The 20,695-nt window shown below is 28.9% G+C and overlaps 2 protein-coding genes across 2 annotated transcripts; one reads left to right on the top strand and one right to left on the bottom strand.

Annotated features, from left to right (window-relative positions):
- The first annotated feature begins 4,331 nt into the window (after positions 1-4,331).
- On the top strand, positions 4,332-8,992 carry LOC108456844 (protein DOWNY MILDEW RESISTANCE 6-like). Its single transcript, XM_017755550.2, has 4 exons — positions 4,332-4,734; positions 4,826-5,073; positions 7,383-7,707; positions 7,777-8,992. Exons 1-4 carry the CDS (start codon positions 4,537-4,539, stop codon positions 8,017-8,019), a joined length of 1,014 nt encoding a protein of 337 aa, XP_017611039.1. The 5' UTR covers positions 4,332-4,536; the 3' UTR covers positions 8,020-8,992.
- LOC108456843 (caffeic acid 3-O-methyltransferase-like) lies at positions 8,581-10,769 on the bottom strand. Its single transcript, XM_017755548.2, has 4 exons — positions 10,152-10,769; positions 9,340-9,650; positions 9,190-9,254; positions 8,581-9,116 (listed from the first exon to the last, which is right to left on the bottom strand). Exons 1-4 carry the CDS (start codon positions 10,634-10,636, stop codon positions 8,814-8,816), a joined length of 1,164 nt encoding a protein of 387 aa, XP_017611037.1. The 5' UTR covers positions 10,637-10,769; the 3' UTR covers positions 8,581-8,813.
- Positions 10,770-20,695: the final 9,926 nt, after the last annotated feature.

Here is a 20,695-nt window from a genome sequence, read left to right as displayed (position 1 = left end):
GCGCTTCTTAGAGCTTGCCATGTTGTCACGTGTCCAAAGGAAGGAGGGGTATAACAGAGTTATAAAGTTTAGTTTAATAATCTACATCTATGAGGTTTTATCTAGTGAGAGCTTCACTATAAATTTTTGGTATAAACTATAATTTAATGTAAGCTAATCCTTTTATTGTTGCAGTCTCACTTTTAAACATTCTCAATGAAAACTCTCAAAACTTATAATTTTTACCCTTATTATTACTCAGAAAGTAATTTTTTTTGTTGAAAAAGTAGAATAAGTAAGCTAATTACATAAACTAGACCATCCCCTCTAACGAGAAGATCTCAAACAAAATTTATTCTATGTTGGACTAATTTGACTAAACGATCAGCTTATTGATTATTCTCTCTAGAAATGTGTCGAATACTTCACTTTTTGAACCGTGATAACATCTGATGGATTCTCCTGATTAAAGTATAATTGAACCCTTTTGAAGAATTCTCCTGAATACTTATAACCGCCTCAAGACAATCAGATTGAATAAACACCTTTTCATATCCCCGCTCAATAAAACGAGTCAACCCGTCCAAAATACCTCACGTCTTCGCATAAAAGCAGAACAATTTTCCAAATGTCTATTAAATCCAAAAATCTACTATCCATTTTGATCACGTACTATTCTGCTGCTGCCGCAAAACCAGCATCTTAATCAAAAAGTAATTTAATACATTGTATCTGCATACAATAAGTTCTCGGTAATCAACTAGACTTGTGCACTCTTTTAACGTTTTTACTTTCTAAGGTACATTGAAACTTCAATATATAGGACTTTATTAGACCACTTTAATTTAGTGTCAAAATCAATCATGACTCATGATTTTTTTTTTCTTTTACAAAAATCGTGATTCATGATTTTTCAATCTCTAAAATATCATCCATATTAATTATCTTTTAAAATACAAATTATTTAACAAAATAAACTAAAGTTCTAATTTTGCTATGTTATGACATCCTTAAAAATATGTTAAAAACAGGCAACTTAGGAACACGATAATACCAGAACTCGTGACAACCTCAATTGCAATTGGAAAAACAACTTACTGCACTAACAATGTACATTCTAAATCTTATAAACATCTAACGATTTAAAAAAATATATTTGCACCAAATCTCCTTCAAACTTTCGCTCAAATTTTATTGTAGATTCCAAATTTTAAAATATTTTAATTAAATACTTAAATCGTCAATATTGTATATTAATCTAGTCTTACTATTATTTAAGTTGTCAACTTGAGCTGCTTAAATCTAATATAGAGCATATTTAAAATATGGGACTCAAATTAAATAAATTTATACTTGTTACATAAACAACTTGTATCTAATGTGTCAATAAAAATAGTGTCATTAACAAAATTCAAATTTTCATTTTTAGTATGACATATCCAAATTATTTTACAATAAGTATACATGTACTGAATTTGATTTACGTACTTTAGATATGCTTAACATGATATTTGAATGCATTAAGCCAACAACTAAACAGAAAAAAGAATCAGATTGATACAATATTGATATTTAAAAATTCAAATATTTTTAAGTTTGAGATCAATTTAAATCAAGGATATAGTTTGTGAACCATCGGTACTATAAACCTTAAAAAGTTAAAATTTAAATTCATTAATTAATATAATCTCTTTTATATATATATATATATATATATATATATATATATAACTACGATGTTGTCATCCATGGTATAATCTAAACTTAATCTTGTACTATCGTTTTATATACGAGTAAACTATACTAGTTGTCACTAAATTACTGTTAAATTTCTTTTGGTCACCTAACTATAAAATAAAATTATTATCCAACTATTTGATTTTGTATTTTTTGTTACCGGCTGTTAAATAGCTAAAGGAAATATGATGTGACAAGTTTTAAAATTTATATAATAGCAACTTTAACACTCAAGATTTATATATTGTGTTAATTTTATCTTGATTCTAAAAAAAAATAACATTCAACATTTGCAAATTGTGTAATTTGGTCTTCTTCTTTTTTCCCACTTTTGCTTTTCATTGTGACCTTTTTACTTAAAAACCTAAAAAAAAAATTATCAGCTAAATTTGGTAATTTCTTTTTACCAAAAATGGAAATATTAAAAAAAACCCAATATAATAGTTTTAAATGCTGACAAGTTATTTTTCCATTAGTAATTAAATGACTGATGACCGAAAAAGAAAAAAGTCAAATAGTTGGGTGACATTTTATAATTTTTCATAGTTGGGTAATAAAAAAACTTATCAATAATTGAGTGACTACTAGTATAATTTATCCTTTTTTATAAAAAAGTGGTTTCTTCTTCAAATAATTTGTTAATAAAACTACACCATTAGTCACTAAACTATGGGTAATCTTCATTTTGGTCACTCAACTAAAAAAAGTTACAATTCGGTTACTGAAATATTTGAAAGTTTTCATTTTAGTCACTGAACTATTCAAAAGTTTTATTTAAATTATTGAGTTGTTAAGTTTTTCTAAGAAAGTTCTGCCAGCGGGCTTCAAGCGATGATTTTGACGATCGGTACGGTGGATCATTACCCATAACGAATAGAACATACTTTAGACCCCAGTCGATATGACGATCAGTATCGAAGGTCGAAGAAAAAAATTGTTTGAATTTTAGTTCATAGATTCTTAACGTCCAAAGTTGTTTCATTAAAAAAAATTAAACTATAAAAAGATGAGGAAAGAATTTTTTATTTATGTAGATAATGTGAATAGAAAATTATATAATATTAATTTTAACAATCTAACGATATTAATAAAAATTTCAATTAATATAGTGACTAAATTATAACTTTTTTAATTAAGTGATTGAAATAAAATTTATCCATAATTTAATGAATAAAATAAGAATAGAGGTGAGAGGAAAAAGCATCTCATAATTTAATCCCCGGTGTACGAAAGTTGATGAAAAGAGAAAAAGTTGCGTAGGGGGGGGGGGGTCTTAGCCATTTGTGACCTCATATTTATTTTTCCTCCACCCATATAAATGCATCATATTTATATTTGACTTGGTCCATATAATTATGACTTTAAAGAAAAACTAGCACATTTATTAATCATTCTTTGACAAATAAAATACCCAATTTTATTTATTTGTCGGTCGATAGATTTATTTTAGGTGGTAGCGAGAGAAGTTTATTTTTAAAGGTTAAAATATGTTACAAAGTTCATGTTTTATTTATAAATTTTAGATTTTATGTTTATAAATTTAAATTTTTTATTTTTATTTTAAATTTTAGATTTTAGTATTATTTTTTGTTAAATTTATTAATGTGATAATTTATAATAAAAGAAATACTCATTTGATAGTTATGTATTTAACATAATAGTGTTAACAATTGGGTAAATAATAAAAATAGTCACTTATGTTACTGAGTGCTCACTTTCTTTGTTAAGTTCAATTCTTCTACTTCTCATGGCGGTATAAATAGATTTTAAATCTATCTTGGATGTCCAGTTGTTGGGATAAAAATAGGTTTTTAATTAAATAAAATTAATTTGGATTGTCACGTAAGATATCTGTTAGGGAGATAACGGAACTTAACAGTGGAGTGAGCATTTTGTAATAAAATAATAATTTAAGTGACTAAAACGTAACATTTTAAAAACAAATAACTAAAATATAATATAAAATAAATAAAAATAACTATTTTTATAATTTACCCGTTAACAACTTTACCGAATTTGTAGAATTTGAAAAAGTAAAACAGATGGGATATTCTGTATTTCCTGACTTATTAAAAATATGCTATCAATAGAGAATCGACAGCAAGCAGGAAAGGTTGCTGTTATTTTGGCGTATAAAACGGATGAAATTGAAAAAAGCTGACAAATAGATAGAAACAATGGAAAAAAAAAAAGCCTTAAAAAATTGGAGTAAAATAATAATAGTTTTAAATTAAATTAAAAGATCAATCAAACAATAAAATTAAGGTTAGAAATTTAATCTCCTAAGGTTTAATTAGCCGTAGCAACCAAAATTCGACAAGTGTTGGGCTGAAACTGGATACTGCTTTATTTTTTTGGTAATATTAGGACATAAATTTTTATTTTCATTTATGGTACATTCGTGAAGAAAATGTGTTTCACAACGTGTGAACTCTAAATTTGGATGTCGACTTACAAATTTCTTTACCACTAAATTACTGATTCAACCGTTGGCCATATAAATATTTAAAATTTTTATTATTTTTTAATAATTAGTTGATTACTTTAACCAATATTAATATTATTTAATAAACCCTAAATATTAATGAATAAAATCAGGTATTTCTAAAGATTAGAATAAGAAAGATTTCAATGGAGCCACCTGCACCACGGTCTATAAATAAAAGTGTATTTTGAGCTTGAAAATGGGGTACTCAATTCATTTCAATGAACTTGAATGCAATAAGTAAGTAAATATTGCTCTTTACCTCTCAACACTCCCTCGTCTCCACTGTCGCCCCTCTTCTCTTGTATTTCCTTTTGGGGATTCCGATTTGGGATATGGATACAAAGGTACTTTCCTCTGGAATCCGATATTCTAACTTACCGGAAAGTTACGTCAGACCGGAATCGGAGCGTCCCCGTTTATCCGAAGTCTCCGAATGTGAAGACGTCCCTGTTATCGATTTAGGGTGTGAGGACAGAACCCATATTATTCAACAAATTTGTCGTGCCTGCATGCAGTATGGATTTTTTCAGGTATGAAATTAATTTTCTCAATATCATCGCCTCTGTCTTTTTCCCTTTTTAGTTTTTTTGTAATCATCGATCGTATTATCCATTTTTCCAGGTAATTAATCACGGAGTTTCCAAAGAAACAGTTGAAAAAATGTTGCAAGTGGCACATGATTTCTTTGAGTTGCCATTAGAGGAGAAACTGAAGCTTTACTCCGATGACCCTTCTAAAACAATGAGACTTTCCACTAGTTTTAATGTGAATAAAGAGAAGGTTCATAACTGGAGAGATTATCTAAGATTACACTGCTACCCTCTTCACAAATATGTCCCTGAGTGGCCTTCAAATCCTCCTCCTTTCAAGTAAGTCCGTCATCTTCTTCTTCCTCGCATATACTGGTTTTGCCTCACCCTTTTTCTCTTTGAACAATGGCTATAAAATATTGAAAATCGATGCTCTAATTAGACCCATTTGTCATTTCCATTGTTTCTGTCATGCACGTTCTAATGATATGATTCAACTATAAGTTGAGTATTAAATGCATTATTTATGTTTCTTCAAAGGAGTAACAACCTAACATCATTTAAATAATCTCTTTGACATTATGCATGAAATCACAGTACGAGTCTTATAATTTTTCTCTTACTTGATTTGAGCACGTGATAAAATAAAACTGATAAGTTACTTTTTTGAATTTTTTAAATTTAAATAAGATCTTCTGAATGTTCTGATACTTTAGTACCATATAATTGATTTTATATTCTATTGATCATAACTCATATCAATTTTTTTTCCTTTGTCCCTACAAAATATCTTAAGATATTTTCTTGGTAGATTTTAGTACTTTTTAAGGTGACCTTAAAGGTGGAATTTTAGTGTTCTTCCTTTTGCTAATTAACCAAGTCATAAAGTATACTACATATCAAAGGAAAAGTTAAGTCCCCTCTCTTGAATTTTCCCCCTATTGGTCCCCTTCTTGTAATCTATACATGGTGTGCACTTGGCCATGTGGTCACGTGGTTTTCCTAGGAGTTTGTAGGTGGTGGTGTATTGTGGCCACTGCAATAAACATTACATAAACATGATGATCTAAGGGTTGTTTTAGATTGGCCTCCCATGGATGGATGAGTTTTGGTATGTATTTGTTGCTTATTCCATCACCAATAAAGCAACAATTACACAAAGTCAAAACATATTAACGCTAATTAAGCTAAAAAGAAAGTTGCGTTACTATTGGTTGGTAAAGGTGACGAAATGAAGAAAGATTCAAATCCCTTACTGAAATAAAAAGGAAAAAAGAAAAAAAATGTACTTTTATTATGAGAAAAGTAACTGGGAATATTCCGGTTTTGGATTCAAATTGTATGAACAAAATAATATTTATTTAGTTAGATATCAAAAGTTTTCGTATTCGGAAAAGGTTAAATAAGGTGCCTCTTCAGGAATTGGAAGAGTTAGAGCACGCGTAATTCACGTTTGTTGATATAAAGACTTAAAAACTACGGATGAAAGATGTCAGATTTTCAGATTTGGTTGCATGGAGTTTCAGGCTGTTGTCCGGAGAACAACCAAAATAAAATCAGTTTACCAGTAGATCTTCAGGTTTTTTTTTTTATAAAAACTCCATTATGGTATTATTTTTAAGAATAATATCATGACTGAGATAATAACAGGAATAGATGGAAATATTAACTGAAAAGATTAATTTGTGTTTTGAGTATGAGGGGTAAAATACGAACTCTTAATATAGAGGTATTAATGGTAATTCTACCTTAGTTGATCACGTATCTATACTTTTGGTCCAAAAGCAAATGTTATTTTCAGATTCATGACAAAATATTATAAAAATATCTTCTTCCATAGGGGAACACATAAACGTAATAAAGAGAAAAAGTTGTTCTTTTGATAGTGAAAAATAACAAATTTAGCCTTAAAAGAGTGTACAACTCGAGCTGGATGTTGATGCCCGAATTTATGATTACCTTAAGCCAAAATCGAATGAACACCGAGTATTATCGATCTCATCGTATAATTGGGTGGAGAGTGGGCCAATTGCCTTATCTGGTTAGATCTATCAGCTCAGACAGTGATTCAACCAGGTCTTTCTTAACCCTTCACTGTCAAGCTCCATTAGCGGAACAATAAACGGTCTACGGTGACGATGGCAACAAAACCTGAGAATAGAACCATGAAACTAATTGTGGAGACCGAGTCGGTGTGGCTTATGATAAGAAGATTTTTAATTAGTGGTAACACTCGGCGGTGATAATGGTGATGTTGATGATGAAGTTGACATTTGACAATTGCCTTTGTGGGGGTGAATAAAAGTCCTAATGAACATTTTTTTTATATACTCCATGCAGTGCATCTTTTTTTTATTCGAATCCAACATTTCAGACTGCCATCATCCAAACGTATATTTGGTATCATCATCTTTTTATCTGCATCTGCATATTTCTTTTTCCCTTCTTTTATTGTTGTTATACATCGTTTTCGAAGGGGCCTTTTTATGGTGTTTTTATTATTGGTTAAACACTTCCCCAATCAGATCGCTTTTATCTGCCCACTTGATCTCTTTTCTGTTTTTGAATTTTCTTCATGTGTTTCCAATGGACCCTATTTTGTTCTGAAATTAATATCAAAATGGGCTTTTTCCTGTTGAATTTTCTAGGAATATTGTAAGTAATTACTGTGTAGAAGTTCGAGAACTTGGGTATAGATTACAAGAATTAATATCTGAGAGCTTGGGCTTGGAAAAAGACTACATTAAGAATGTTCTTGGTGAGCAAGGCCAGCATATGGCTGTCAACTATTACCCACCATGTCCCGAACCAGAGCTGACTTATGGATTGCCTGGACATACAGACCCCAATGCTCTTACAATTTTGCTTCAGGACTTACAAGTTGCGGGACTCCAAGTACTCAAAGACGGCAAATGGCTCGCCGTTAATCCTCAACCGGATGCTTTTGTTATTAACATCGGTGATCAATTACAGGTAAACATAATATACCACTTTCAAAGGTAGCTAAGTATGATCAAGTGTGACATGTATGAATGGTTGCAGGCGTTGAGTAATGGGAGGTACAAGAGCGTGTGGCATCGAGCGGTCGTGAATGCCAATAAGGAAAGGATGTCAGTTGCTTCTTTCCTCTGCCCATTTGACCGTGCCTTGATCAGCCCCGCAAAGCCTCTCACTGAGGACGGATGTGGAGCTGTATACAGGGATTTTACTTATGCAGAGTACTACAGTAAGTTTTGGAGCAGGAACTTGGACCAAGAACATTGTTTGGAACTTTTCAAAAATTAATATCGGCTTTCGTCTCTGCCTGCTTCGGATGCTTGACTTCTATTGTTTCCACAGACTTGTCGGTTTTACTTGAATGCATGTATATTACTGCAGAATCACTAGACGGCCCCTATTATTATTATTGTTGTTATTATTACTATTCATTGCAGTACGCCATTTTTAATGCAGCATATTGCTGTATTGCTGGCCATCATTGCAGCCATTTTAGCAAGCCTACTCTGTAACATATGATCTATATGTAGCATGGGATTGTTTTGTACTGATATTGCACTTATCTTTATTATTGTATTCAAGCATACAGCACAACATTATCTGTAATAAAATGATTTTATGCAGATGATTTATATTATCTTTTATGAAAAAGGTTCTTGCTGTTCCTGAAACGTTCCAGATAATTCGAGCTGAGCCAGCTATCTATAGCTTTTCTGCCTACAGGCAACATTTGCCACTGCAAAGCGAACTGGATGCTGGATTCACGAAGTTATATACTGATTTAGCTGTCAGGATTTGACAATGATTTCCCGAGTTTTGCAGAAAGAAAACGGCAGCAAAGAAAAGGGGTATTTAAACAATCATCTTCTCCATGAATCATTCTCAAAATAGAGGCTTCATGCCTTTTTAACTTTGTTTAATAGTTACAGTAAGGTAGTGGATATAATATGGTATTTCTTCTACGTAAAAACCATGAAATTTCATTCTTTATTGTTTTCTGTCAGACAAAAAGTATGTAATTCCAGAAAATCCACCTTTGAGACAACAATCACCAAGCTTCAGAATCCAAAAGCATGTAAGATTCAAACACTTTTGAGAAACTCCATGATGTTGGTGCCAAAAGCGGAACATGTGATTTGGAAGCCTTGAAATCCCGCACCCTTTGCGAGTGCCTCGAATTCCTTTGCGGTCCTCTCTTTCCCACCAGGGTTGTGAGCCAACATAATGCAATCAATATGGACAACCAACTTCGTGGCAAGGCTAGGGTCGGGGTAATCAGGAAGAATGCATTCGGCAACAATCACTTTCCCGTTGTCTGGCAAAGCTTCATAGCAGTTCTTCAAAAACTTGGCGCAGTGTTCGTCGCTCCAATCATGACATATCCACTGTATAAGCACATACATGTCAAGAACATAACATAATGCGGTAGGTAAAGCTTAGTGGGGGCACTGAGCATACCTTCATGAAAATGGCATCTCCTTTTGGTACACTTACAAACATGTCTCCACCAACATGCTCCACACCTACAGCCAATCCCATTGCAAAAACATGATAAACAGGAACAATGCAATATTGCCTACAATTTGTGAAGAATGGATAATTGCATACCAGGACAGCTAGGAGCATCCTCAATGACATGAGGCAAATCAAAGTTAATGCCTTTTATGGTGGGGTACTTAGAGACGATCATGCTAAGCGTGGCACCGGTACCACCGCCAACATCGACCAATGTTTTTAGTCCCTGGAAACCATCATATGTATCGAGAATCTTCTTCATGGTGATGGTAGAGTGATCAGACATTCCCCTGTTGAAAACCTTGTTGAATCTAGGATCAGTGCCATGGTACTCAAATGCAGTCATACCATAGGCCTTGTTGAATGGAATTCCACCATCCAGCACAGCATCTTTCAAGTAGTACCTGGAAACAGTCCAACATGAAGGTTCAATTATTACCTCCCCTGAAAATTGTGAAACAGAGAATCGGATCCCCTGAATATTATCCAGCACTTCATCTTTTGTATGTTGAATACATATTATAAAAATTAAAGTTTGACATAGCTGATCAAGATAACGACAAAAAATAAATAAATAAACGCAATCATTCTACTTTTCCCATATGGAGGTTGAACCAACCCACTTATCCAATAACACGATTGAAATATATATTCTCTCCTATTTATTAACAATGCCTTGGTTTTCAATTTCTAGATTTAAATCTAAACAAACGTTGGGAGTTGGCTAAAATAGCTGTTAAGGCTGACATTTCAAGCAAGCAGAGCATATTCATATTTGAACACTATGCAAAAACTACATGTAGTCATGAATGATTGTTGTTGTTATCAATTCATCAAAAACAAACTCATAGATAAATGAAAAGATGAACCAGTTAAGCTTAAAGTTTTGAAGAATTGAGGCATACCAGCTCTCCATAAGGACCTTGTCTTGATTCATGAGACTAAGGGCGGAAAGAGTGACACCATCTTCGTTCTTGGTCAAGAATTTGCAGACAGGGCCAAGGCCATAGAGTCTTTCCACTTTGCCACCGGGAAAGGTACGCAAGGAGCAAGTGAGGACGTTGTAGCTAGCCAGGAGACGCAAGATACGGTCCAGCATGACGGGTGCATCAGGGTTGGTGGTGGGGAGCTTGGAAGCCACTTCTTTTGGGGACAAGAAAGCACCTGGACCAGCTTTAGCCATGATCTCGAGCAAGTCAAGTTCAATGGCTGATTTGAGGACCATGGGGAGGACTGATGCACTGGCAAGTTGCATAGCGAATAAGTTGGCTTCATCATCTGAGACTTGGGTGGGTGTCATTTGAGTTTCACCGATTGAACCCATTGTAATATCTGGTGTGATGAAACTCCAAAAAGAAGAGATTGCAGAGAATAAAGAAGATATGGGCATGGCTGATAACACAAAAGTGTTGTAATATATAATGTTTCGGTTCAACAGCTTTGGTTATGGAACCCAATTTCCTCTCTACACATACAAAACATTGACCCCACTTACCTACCTCTCTCTTTCACCATTTTTTCTCCATTTTAAAGATTACTTACTCCTGTTTATAGTAATTTATACGCGCCCCTTCCCCCCCCCCCCCCTCTCTTTTTTTATGGCAGTTCATATGTTTTCGTTTTCAAATTAATGCAGTTTTTAAATTGAGATTTTCTGTTTTGAGATTAATCTTTACTATTAAATTTGTTTAATAATTTAATGTGATTTATTTTAATCAAAATTTTAGTAAATTTATTTTTATTTGATTATATGTATGATAAGATTGTCAAAAGTATCGAAAATGGTAAAACTATTATGGAGGTCTTTGTATGAAGAATTAGATTATATTTTGTCTCCCTTTATTCAAAAAATAGATAAATTATTTCTTGTACATTAGATTAAAAAATAAATTAGATAAAAATTTCATTCATCATGCGGTTAAAAGCGGCGTGGTTGACGAAATAACTAGACAGTAACACGTGATGTGTCACGTTTACATCATGCTGATGTATAATGACCAATTTTTAATAATAAAAACAGATAGAATTTTTAACAGAAGAACCAATTTGTTCTTTGATATAACGTATAATAATTAATTTACCTATTTTTAGTAAAAGAACTAAAATATAATTCGATTCTTAATATAGGGACTTCTACAATATTTTTACCAATGGAACACATTCTCCTTGAGTAAAAGGGTGAAAGCATTTGCAAAGTAAGATTTTATATAGTTAAAGTTAACCTTTTTCTTTAAAAAGTGACATAAAAGTTTATTATTATTATTATTATTATCAATTTAATTTCTAACAAAATATTTTATTTGTATAATCATAAAAAACTTTTAAAATATTGACATTTTTAAACAATAAATATTAAGTTTATTGACATCTGACCTTATTTAATATTTTTAATAATAAAAAATTTAAATAATTTATTTAATAGTAGAAGGTATATAAATTGGTTTAAAACAAAGTGACCCATAAACTATATGGCCTGCAAAGGGATGAAGTGAGATTAGTGTTAGTTTAGTTAATTAATTAAGTTAAACTATTGTTTGATGCCAAGTTGCTGTCCAAACTTGTAAAATAAGAAAGATTAGAAAGCAACAAAAAGAAATGAAATTGTAATATTTAAATTAATGTTTTAGTTATAGGTAAAACCTTCATGCTGAGACAACCTCCAAATTAAAGCCCTAAGTTTTTCAATGAAAGCTGCCCCTTTAGGTCTTTTTGGTGCAATTTTATATTACGTAACGATTACGTCTTTGTGTTTTTCATAAATTTAAGATTTTAGTCCTATTTTTAAATTTTTAAATTCAAGTTTATCTATAAAAATTGTTAAATTTGTTGGTGTGATATTTTTAAATAAAAATATTCATTTGATAGTAATGTAATTAAAAAATGACATTATAATGAACTTGAATTTAACAAAATAATTTTAATCTATTTTAAATTTTGAAAATTAAAAAATTAACTTCTAATTATAAAAGCATAATTATTAGATTTTAAATTTATAAAGAATACATAAACTTATATCATATTTTAACCAATTTATAAACACTTTATATCTACTTTTTATTGTCGTGGTAGGAATTTTGTTCAGTGTGACATGAGAATTTGGACTAATATACTAACTTTATATATGAATTTAAAATATCTAAATAAAAATGGATTAATTAGAAAATAGTAAATTCGAACATTATAATTAACAAGGACTTACATGTTAAAAATTCAAATCACTATACAATTATAAAAATTCACATAATTTAAGTTGGTATAATCAAAAATAAAAAAATAAACTCAAACTTGAAATTATTTAAATAATAAAAAAGAAATTCAAATAATACAAAAGAATATACATTTTATTACGCAATTGTCAACGTAGAAATTAGAATAGAAGATTGTGAATTAATTTATAGAGGGATTAGCATTGTCATATCACTCACGTTATTAAGAAAAAACAAAAGGTAAAAGGACATAACATCTCACCTAACTACTGTTACATGAATAATAGTTACAATCGATGACCGGAAGAAATTCAAACCAACATGATCTGACCTCTTTTAATGTAAATTTTACGATTTAAAAGAATATTAATACTTTCGAAATTTATATTTACTTCTTGAAAATAAAAGATTTCTTATTATTATGGTGATTCCACCATTTTGTGTTGGTTTATTGTCAACATCTCAATTAAAATATCAACGTGACTCCATGTCTTATATAAATTTATGGACAAAAAATATATCACCATATTTATGCTGCAACTACACGTAGCCGAATTGTTTTGGTCAACACGCTATTGTCCTCACCAAACTCTCCCACCAACTCTACTACCTTCCAAGGGGTGAAAGGAAATGCGAAACAAAATGTAAGTTCACATTTAGGGGTCTTTACTTTAAGAAATGGAAGATTATTTTTAACAATAGATTTCCCAGATTACTTTTATTTGATTTATTCGGTTAAAATGTAAAATTTTTAGTATTTACTTGATAAAAGTGTTCCTTCAATAATTTTGTCACAATTGTGTTATTTTAGGGATATTTTAATCTTTTGAGATAAATTTATTTTTTCGATATGATTTTATTTTATTTTCTGATAATCATTACATCTTTATTTATAAAAAGTCAAATATTATAAAATAATAATCAAGACATTTATCATAAAAACAAGCAACTCGTGGTTAATTTACTTTCCATCTATCATGTAATGTCAATAAGAGGAAATGATGTTATATTGTAAAAGTCGATACTCAATACATCAACTTTTTAAAAATAAAAAATATATATAATGCAATTTTAACAAAAAATATTTATGGACTAATGAGGCATCTTTTGATACTTTTAATATTTAATTAGATGAATGATATTTCATTAATTTTAAAAGTAAGTACAAATAATGTTATTATTAATGACAACATTATTCTAATATTCACAATGTATATCAAATTGGCCTTGTAAACTGGATGAGAACGTGACACCAAATGCTAAAGTTGCATTCATTTATACTAAAATTCCTATCAGACTTGTACATGGAAATGATAGATTTAAAATATACATATATATTTTAAAATAATATATAATAAATAATTAAATGTAAAGTTTAGAATTAATTAATTATAATAACGCATGAAATATGTATGATATTAAATTAAAAATTAGATTAAATTATGAGTAAAGTGGCATTTAAACACAAATACATCGAAATGCAACACCCTGAAAATTTCTACAATAAGATATTATCCTTAATATAGTAAAATAGGGAAATAAAGTAACAAGAAGAGGAAAATTGAGTTATGTCACTGGGAAGTATATTATGTAAAGGATTAAATTGTAAAAGTGAGAAAAGTTTTGTGGCACAAGAGTAAATACTCAAATTTTGAGGAATTAAAGTGTAAATATGAAAAAGTTGAGGACTAATAGTGCAAATATTTTAAGGGTGGAATGATCTAGAAACCAAGTAAAATTGATGAATTAGGACCAAATTGAATAGGTAAAGAATTATGAGGGACTAAATTATAATTTTACCAAATTAAGTGATGACTCAATAATGAAATTTTAAAAGATCACGAAGGGTAAAATGGTCAATTGGAAGAGAAAGAAATCTAGAAAGTAATGATGATGTTGGTGATATGTTAATTATTTAATTAGATAATTATTATTTATTTAATATTTTAATAAGATATTTTATTATTTCATTTAGTCTCTCTATATATATATTTGTGTGTGTGTGGGTGAAAAAAAACACACACACACACATCATCCATCATCTTTTCCATGCAAACTAACGCGAGAAGAAGAGAGAAAGAAAGAAAGTTTTACTTTCTTTACAATTTGGTCCTTTCACAAAAAATTTACCATTTTTATCTAGAAATTAAAAGAATTTCCATAGCCATGAAGAGAGAAAGATCACAAGGAGACAAATATTAAGTTAGATTCAAGAAATAGAAGCTGGAGGAGAGAGAAAATCAAGTTAAAGATTGAAATCAATGGAACAAGGTGAGAACATCAAGATTTCAATACATTTTTAAGATTAATATTATTGAAAAAGCATGGAATTGATGTTAATGTAGAGTTTTCTTATATATAGTCTTATGTTCTTGATATGTTAGTGAAGAGAAAATAAGAGAAAGTAATGAGAAATAGTGTAGAGAAAGAAAATAAGGGTGTTATAAACATGATAAATAAACATCTTGCACTAAAATAGTTTTGGACAGCAGCAGTAGGCTAACTTTTAAAAATCACCATAAATTTTGGAAATCTAATTAGAGGATGAACAAAATATGAAATTAAATATTATTGAGTCTAGTTTCTTATAGAAGAAACGGTGTAAGCAATGGAATCGTGAATTGTGAGATATAATAAATTTAGTGAGACAAGGTCAGAATGATTTTGGGTTTCCCTGTTCTGAATTTGGAAAATCATCAAAAATTGGAGAAAAATAATTAGGTTCTTAAAGTTGTATGTTTAAAATATTTAAGGAGTCTATTTTCAATAGAAACAAACGAGAACATTATCCAAATCCTGTACAATGAGATAATTAATTTTTAGTAAAGAAGGGTTGGAACTGTTAGATAGTAGAACAAGGGTGAATTTAAAGAATAAACTGTACTTATTGGCTAAACCAAAAATTCTGAAAATTTTATGGTAAAAAGATACGTAAGTCTAGTTTTATAGAAAATTAGAGAATCTTAATTTTGAGTTCTGCAGCTCAAGATATAAATAATTTAGTGACTATGACGCAAATGAACAGTTTTGAATATACATATAAGTAAATAGTGAAATTATTGATAATGTTACTTATAGCATGTTATATAAATAAAGGATGTGGAATGGAGAGAAGGAGGAGGGAAATATTATGAATATTTAGCTAGTATGGCTAATTTGCATGTTTTAGGTTCAGGGACTAAGTTGAATAAAAGTAAAACTTTATGGGAAATTTTGTAAAAATTTTAGAAATGACTAATTTGCATGAGATGGATTATTTTATTATTTGAAAATTCAAAATTGAATGAAATTATTAATTTAGTTCAAGACCGCGGAAAAACATGTTTTAAGGATTAAATTGAAAAGTGTTGAAATTATGAAAATTATGATATTTTATAGAATTCATGGGTTGTTATCAATTTTTATGAGAATAACGGCTGAAAATACGGATTAAATTGTAAGAATTTTATTTTTTGAACCTAAGGATGAAATCGTCATGAATTAAAAGTTTAGGGGTAAAATGGTAATTTTTTTAGAGCATTAATTGAATGTATTAGAATATGAAATAAATGAAAACGACGATCAAATTTATTTACAAATATCGGGATGACTTGAATACGAGACTTGAACGTGGAAAAGAAAAAATATCGGATTAATGAAATTATAAATATGAACAAGCAACGAGGTAAGTTAGTGTAACTTGAATTGTATTTTTAAATGCATGAAATATCGATATAATGAATTACCTAATTTATGATTATGAAGAAACGACAAGAGAATGATATTTATCATTACATGTAAATTTGTGATTATCTTTTATACGTTAATACAAGGAAATTAAGTATATTGAGACGAGTAATAAATTCAAGTAAAACATTTCGAGAAAAATATGTACGTTTAAGGGACAATATGTTTGATTTTAATTGGTTCCAAATATGAACATTAGATGAAATAAAATATCTGATAAATATATCAGTAACTCCAATTATACTCCGTAACTCTATTCCAGTGATGGATTCGGGTTAGGGGCGTTACAAGAAAAATAGTACTAAATGCACTACAAGTATTTGTCCTGATTTCGTTATCAATTGTGAGTTGAATCGAGTTGCTTGGTGATACCAACTCAAGTAATAATATTATTAATATATATGTATATATATATACAATTGGTAGAGATAACAAATTGTGTATATTAAAAAATGTATAAAAAATTTCAAAATAAAATTTTGCTTGAGTAGTAAATTTAAGGTTTTATTAACTTAAGTGATGTGGGTTTTATTAATAGTATAGATATAGGTACAATGATAAGGTAATAAAGTGCGTATAATAAAAATTAAAATGTATAAAAATATCAAAATAAAATTTTACTTGAGTGATAAATTAAATGTTTTATTAATGCAGTCAATTTACGTTAAAATTCATCACATATTTTTATTACTATCATTTTAAGCATTAAATATTTAATTGGTTTTTAAATATTATATTTTTAATTTTTGTAATTAGTAAAATTTATTATTTGAATTGTTGAATATGATTAAAATATTATGGCTTTTCAATTCAAATATTATAATAGAAAATATTCAAATCATAATTAAAACATTTTAAACATATTTAACCTATAACATAGTTTTAACTTATGTAATTAATTTAAAGTAACATTATTCAAAACAATAGCCGATTAACATAATTAAATCTAATATATTAATTAAGTGATAATTAAGATTATTAGAATTATATTCAAGTAATACCCATATTTTACACAAATAAAATTGACACAATTTTTATTTACATAAAAAATATTAACTAATAATTGTAATTTATATTATAATTATCACAACTTGTTTTTATTATATTATATGTTTAACATTCTATTTAAGTAATAAACCTATTTTAAAATTAAAACAGATTTTAATTTCTAACTAATAATTTTAAATTAAATTATACTATTTTAAACGCGTAATAGTGATCACAACTTCTATTAAATTATAATTATTTTTAAATATATAATTATTATAAATTTTAAAAATTTTATTTTAAAATATGAATTTAGTGGTATGACTTGAGCTTTTATATATTATAGATAGATTATATGTATTTATATACTATATTTACATATATATATATATATGGCCACTTACTTAGGGTTGAAGAAAAGTGATAAAGTGAGGTGAAACCACCATTTTGGGACACTAACCGGCATCTGGGCCCTCTTGATAGGGTCACCTCATCATTCTTTCGGTTGAAACAAGCAATTGTTTGTTTGTGGACATGAATAATATATCATTTCAATATAGTAAATCCTACAGTACTCATTGTCTACAGTTTTAATATTAAAAATTTTGTATTATTATAATAAAATTAATTAAAAAGCCACATATCCAGTTTTTTTATATTGTTTCTGAAATTTAAAAAAAAAAAAAAGCACCTATAGTTGATGGCATAATGATCTTATATGCACACACCTAACGTGAGTCTCGGCCCAAGGCCACCACAGGTATATAGGTAGCTGAGAATACCCGTTTGATAGTAATGTAACTAAAAAAATAATATTGTAATGAACTTAAATTTAATAAAATAATTTTAATAATATTATCAGTTGGACTTATATTTTAAATTCTGAAAATTAAAAAAATTAACTTCTAATTATAAAAGCATAATGATTAAATTTTAAATTTATGAAGAGTACATAAACTTATATCATATTTTAACCAATTTATAAACACTTTATATCTACTTTTTATTGTCGTGGTAGGAATTTTGTTCAGTGTGACATGAGAATTTGGACAATATACTAACTTTATATATGAATTTAAAATATCTAAATAAAAATGGATTAATTAGAAAATAATAAATTCGAACATGATAATTAATAGGACTTACATGTTAAAAATTCAAATCACTATACAATTATAAAAATTCACATAATTTAAGTTGGTATAATCAAAAAATAAAAAATAAACTCAAAATTGAAATTATTTAAATAACAAAAAATATTCAAATAATATAAAAGAATATACATTTTATTACGCAATTGTCAACGTAGAGATTAAAATAGAAGATTGTGAGTTAATTCATAGAGGGATTAGCATTGACATCTCACCCACAATATTAGAAAAATAAAAGGTGGAAGGACATAACATCTTACCCAACTATTGCTACACGAATAATAGTTGCAATTGGTGACTGAAAGAAATTCTAACTAACATGATCTGACCTCTTTTAATGTAAAATTTACGATTTAAAAGAATATTAATATTTTTGAATTTTATATTTACTTCTTGAAAATAAAAGATTTCTTATTATTACGGTGATTCCACCATTTTATGTTGGTTTATTGTCAACATCTCAATTAGTCTTATATAAATTTATGGACAAAAAATATATCACCATATATATGCTACAAATACACGTAGCCGAATTGTTTTGGTCAACACGCTATTATCCTCACCAAACTCTCCCACCAACTCTACTACCTTCCAAGGGGTGAAAGGAGATGCGAAACAAAAACATTTAGGGGTCTTTACTTTAAGAAATGGAAGATTATTTTTAACAATAGATTTCCCAGATTACTTTATTTGATTTATTCGGTTAAAATATAAATTTTTTAGTATTTGCTTGATAAAAGTGTTCCTTCAATAATTTTGTCATAATTGTGTTATTTTAGGGATATTTTAATCTTTTGAATAATTTTATTTTCCGATATAATTTTATTTTTTTATGATAATCATTATCTTTTATTTATGAAAAGTCAAATATTATAAAATAATAATCAAGTCATTTATCATAAAAACAAGCAACTTGTGATCAATTTACTTTTATTTATCAAATAATGTCAATGAGAGAATATCATTTTCCTATTAATTGGACTTAAATGATGTTATATTGTAGAAGTCTATCACTACACCAAAACAGACTTTTCGCGGCGTTTTTAGCGGCGTTTTAAAAGAAAACGCCAGAAAAATCGAATAGATGGAGTTTTAGCGACGCTTTTAAAAAAACGCCGCAATAGGTCGACCTTTAGCGGCGTTTTTTGAAAAAGCGCCACCATAAGTCGGCCTTTAGCGGCGTTTTTTTAAAAGCGCCGCTAAAGGTTAATCAAAACGACGTCGTTTCGCATGAGCTTAACATTTTAGTGGCGTTTTTTATAAAAACGCCACTAAAATGTTAGGAAAAATGATATCATTTTCTATGAGCTTAATTGCCATTAGCGGCGTTTTCTCGAAAACGCCGCTAAAAGGTAACCTATAGCGGCGTTGTGAAAAACGCCACTAAAATGTTAAGGAAAACGACGTCGTTTTATATGTGCTCTTTTAGCGATGGCGGCGTTTTCCCAAAACGCAAAGAAAAGATCAAACTTTAGCGGCGTTTTTTTAAAAACGCATAATTGCTAAATATAATATTATATATTTTATATTTGTTTGAATTTATTTTAGTAGGGTTTAAATTATAGGTTTAACATTTTGTTAAAGCCCACTAATACTTGCAAATGATTAACCTAAGTCTATTTTAAGTCCAATCATATTATATTTTTAATTTTGTAATAATTATGTCATTTTAATTTAATATTTTTATTTATTTAAATTTTTATATAGTTATCTTAATATTATTTTAATGTTTATATTAGACTACTATTATACATTTAGTATAAATTTATTTTTTATAAATTATAAAATTACATAGTATATATATAAAATATTATGAAGTTGAAAACGGATTAGACCAAACTCGGTATTAAATGTTTCAGTCTAACTTATTTTTTAAATGAATTTAAAATTTTCTATTTAAACTGATTTTTACACTTAATATTTTTATAGGTTTAGGGTTATGGGTTTAAGGGTTATGATTTAGGGTTGATGATTTATGTTTTACGATTTAGAGTTTGAGGTTTATAATTTAGAAGGTTAGGGTTTAGGGTTTAAGGGTTAGTGGTTATTGGTTAGTGGTTAGTATTAAGGGATATATATGCATGGGTTTAAGTGGTTTATGGGTTAGATGTTAGGGTAGGGTTTATATGGGTTAAGAGGATAGAGGATAGGGTTTAGTGTTTTAAAGTTTATTATTTGGGGTTTAATGTTTAAGGTCTAAGATCTTAGTGTTTAGAGTTTTAGGGTTTAAGGGTTATGTGGATATAGGTTAAGAGTTTAGGGTTTAAGGGTCAATGGTGTAGTGTGCAATTGTGTACATGAATTGTAATTTGATCTAGATCTTGTAAAATATTAATTTACACGTTATTGATATAATAAACAGCATCATGTTTTTATTTA

The sequence above is a fragment of the Gossypium arboreum genome, chromosome 12 (assembly GCF_025698485.1).
Source record: "Gossypium arboreum isolate Shixiya-1 chromosome 12, ASM2569848v2, whole genome shotgun sequence".
Lineage (NCBI taxonomy): Eukaryota > Viridiplantae > Streptophyta > Magnoliopsida > Malvales > Malvaceae > Gossypium > Gossypium arboreum.
This window is presented reverse-complemented; position numbering and strand designations above follow the sequence as displayed.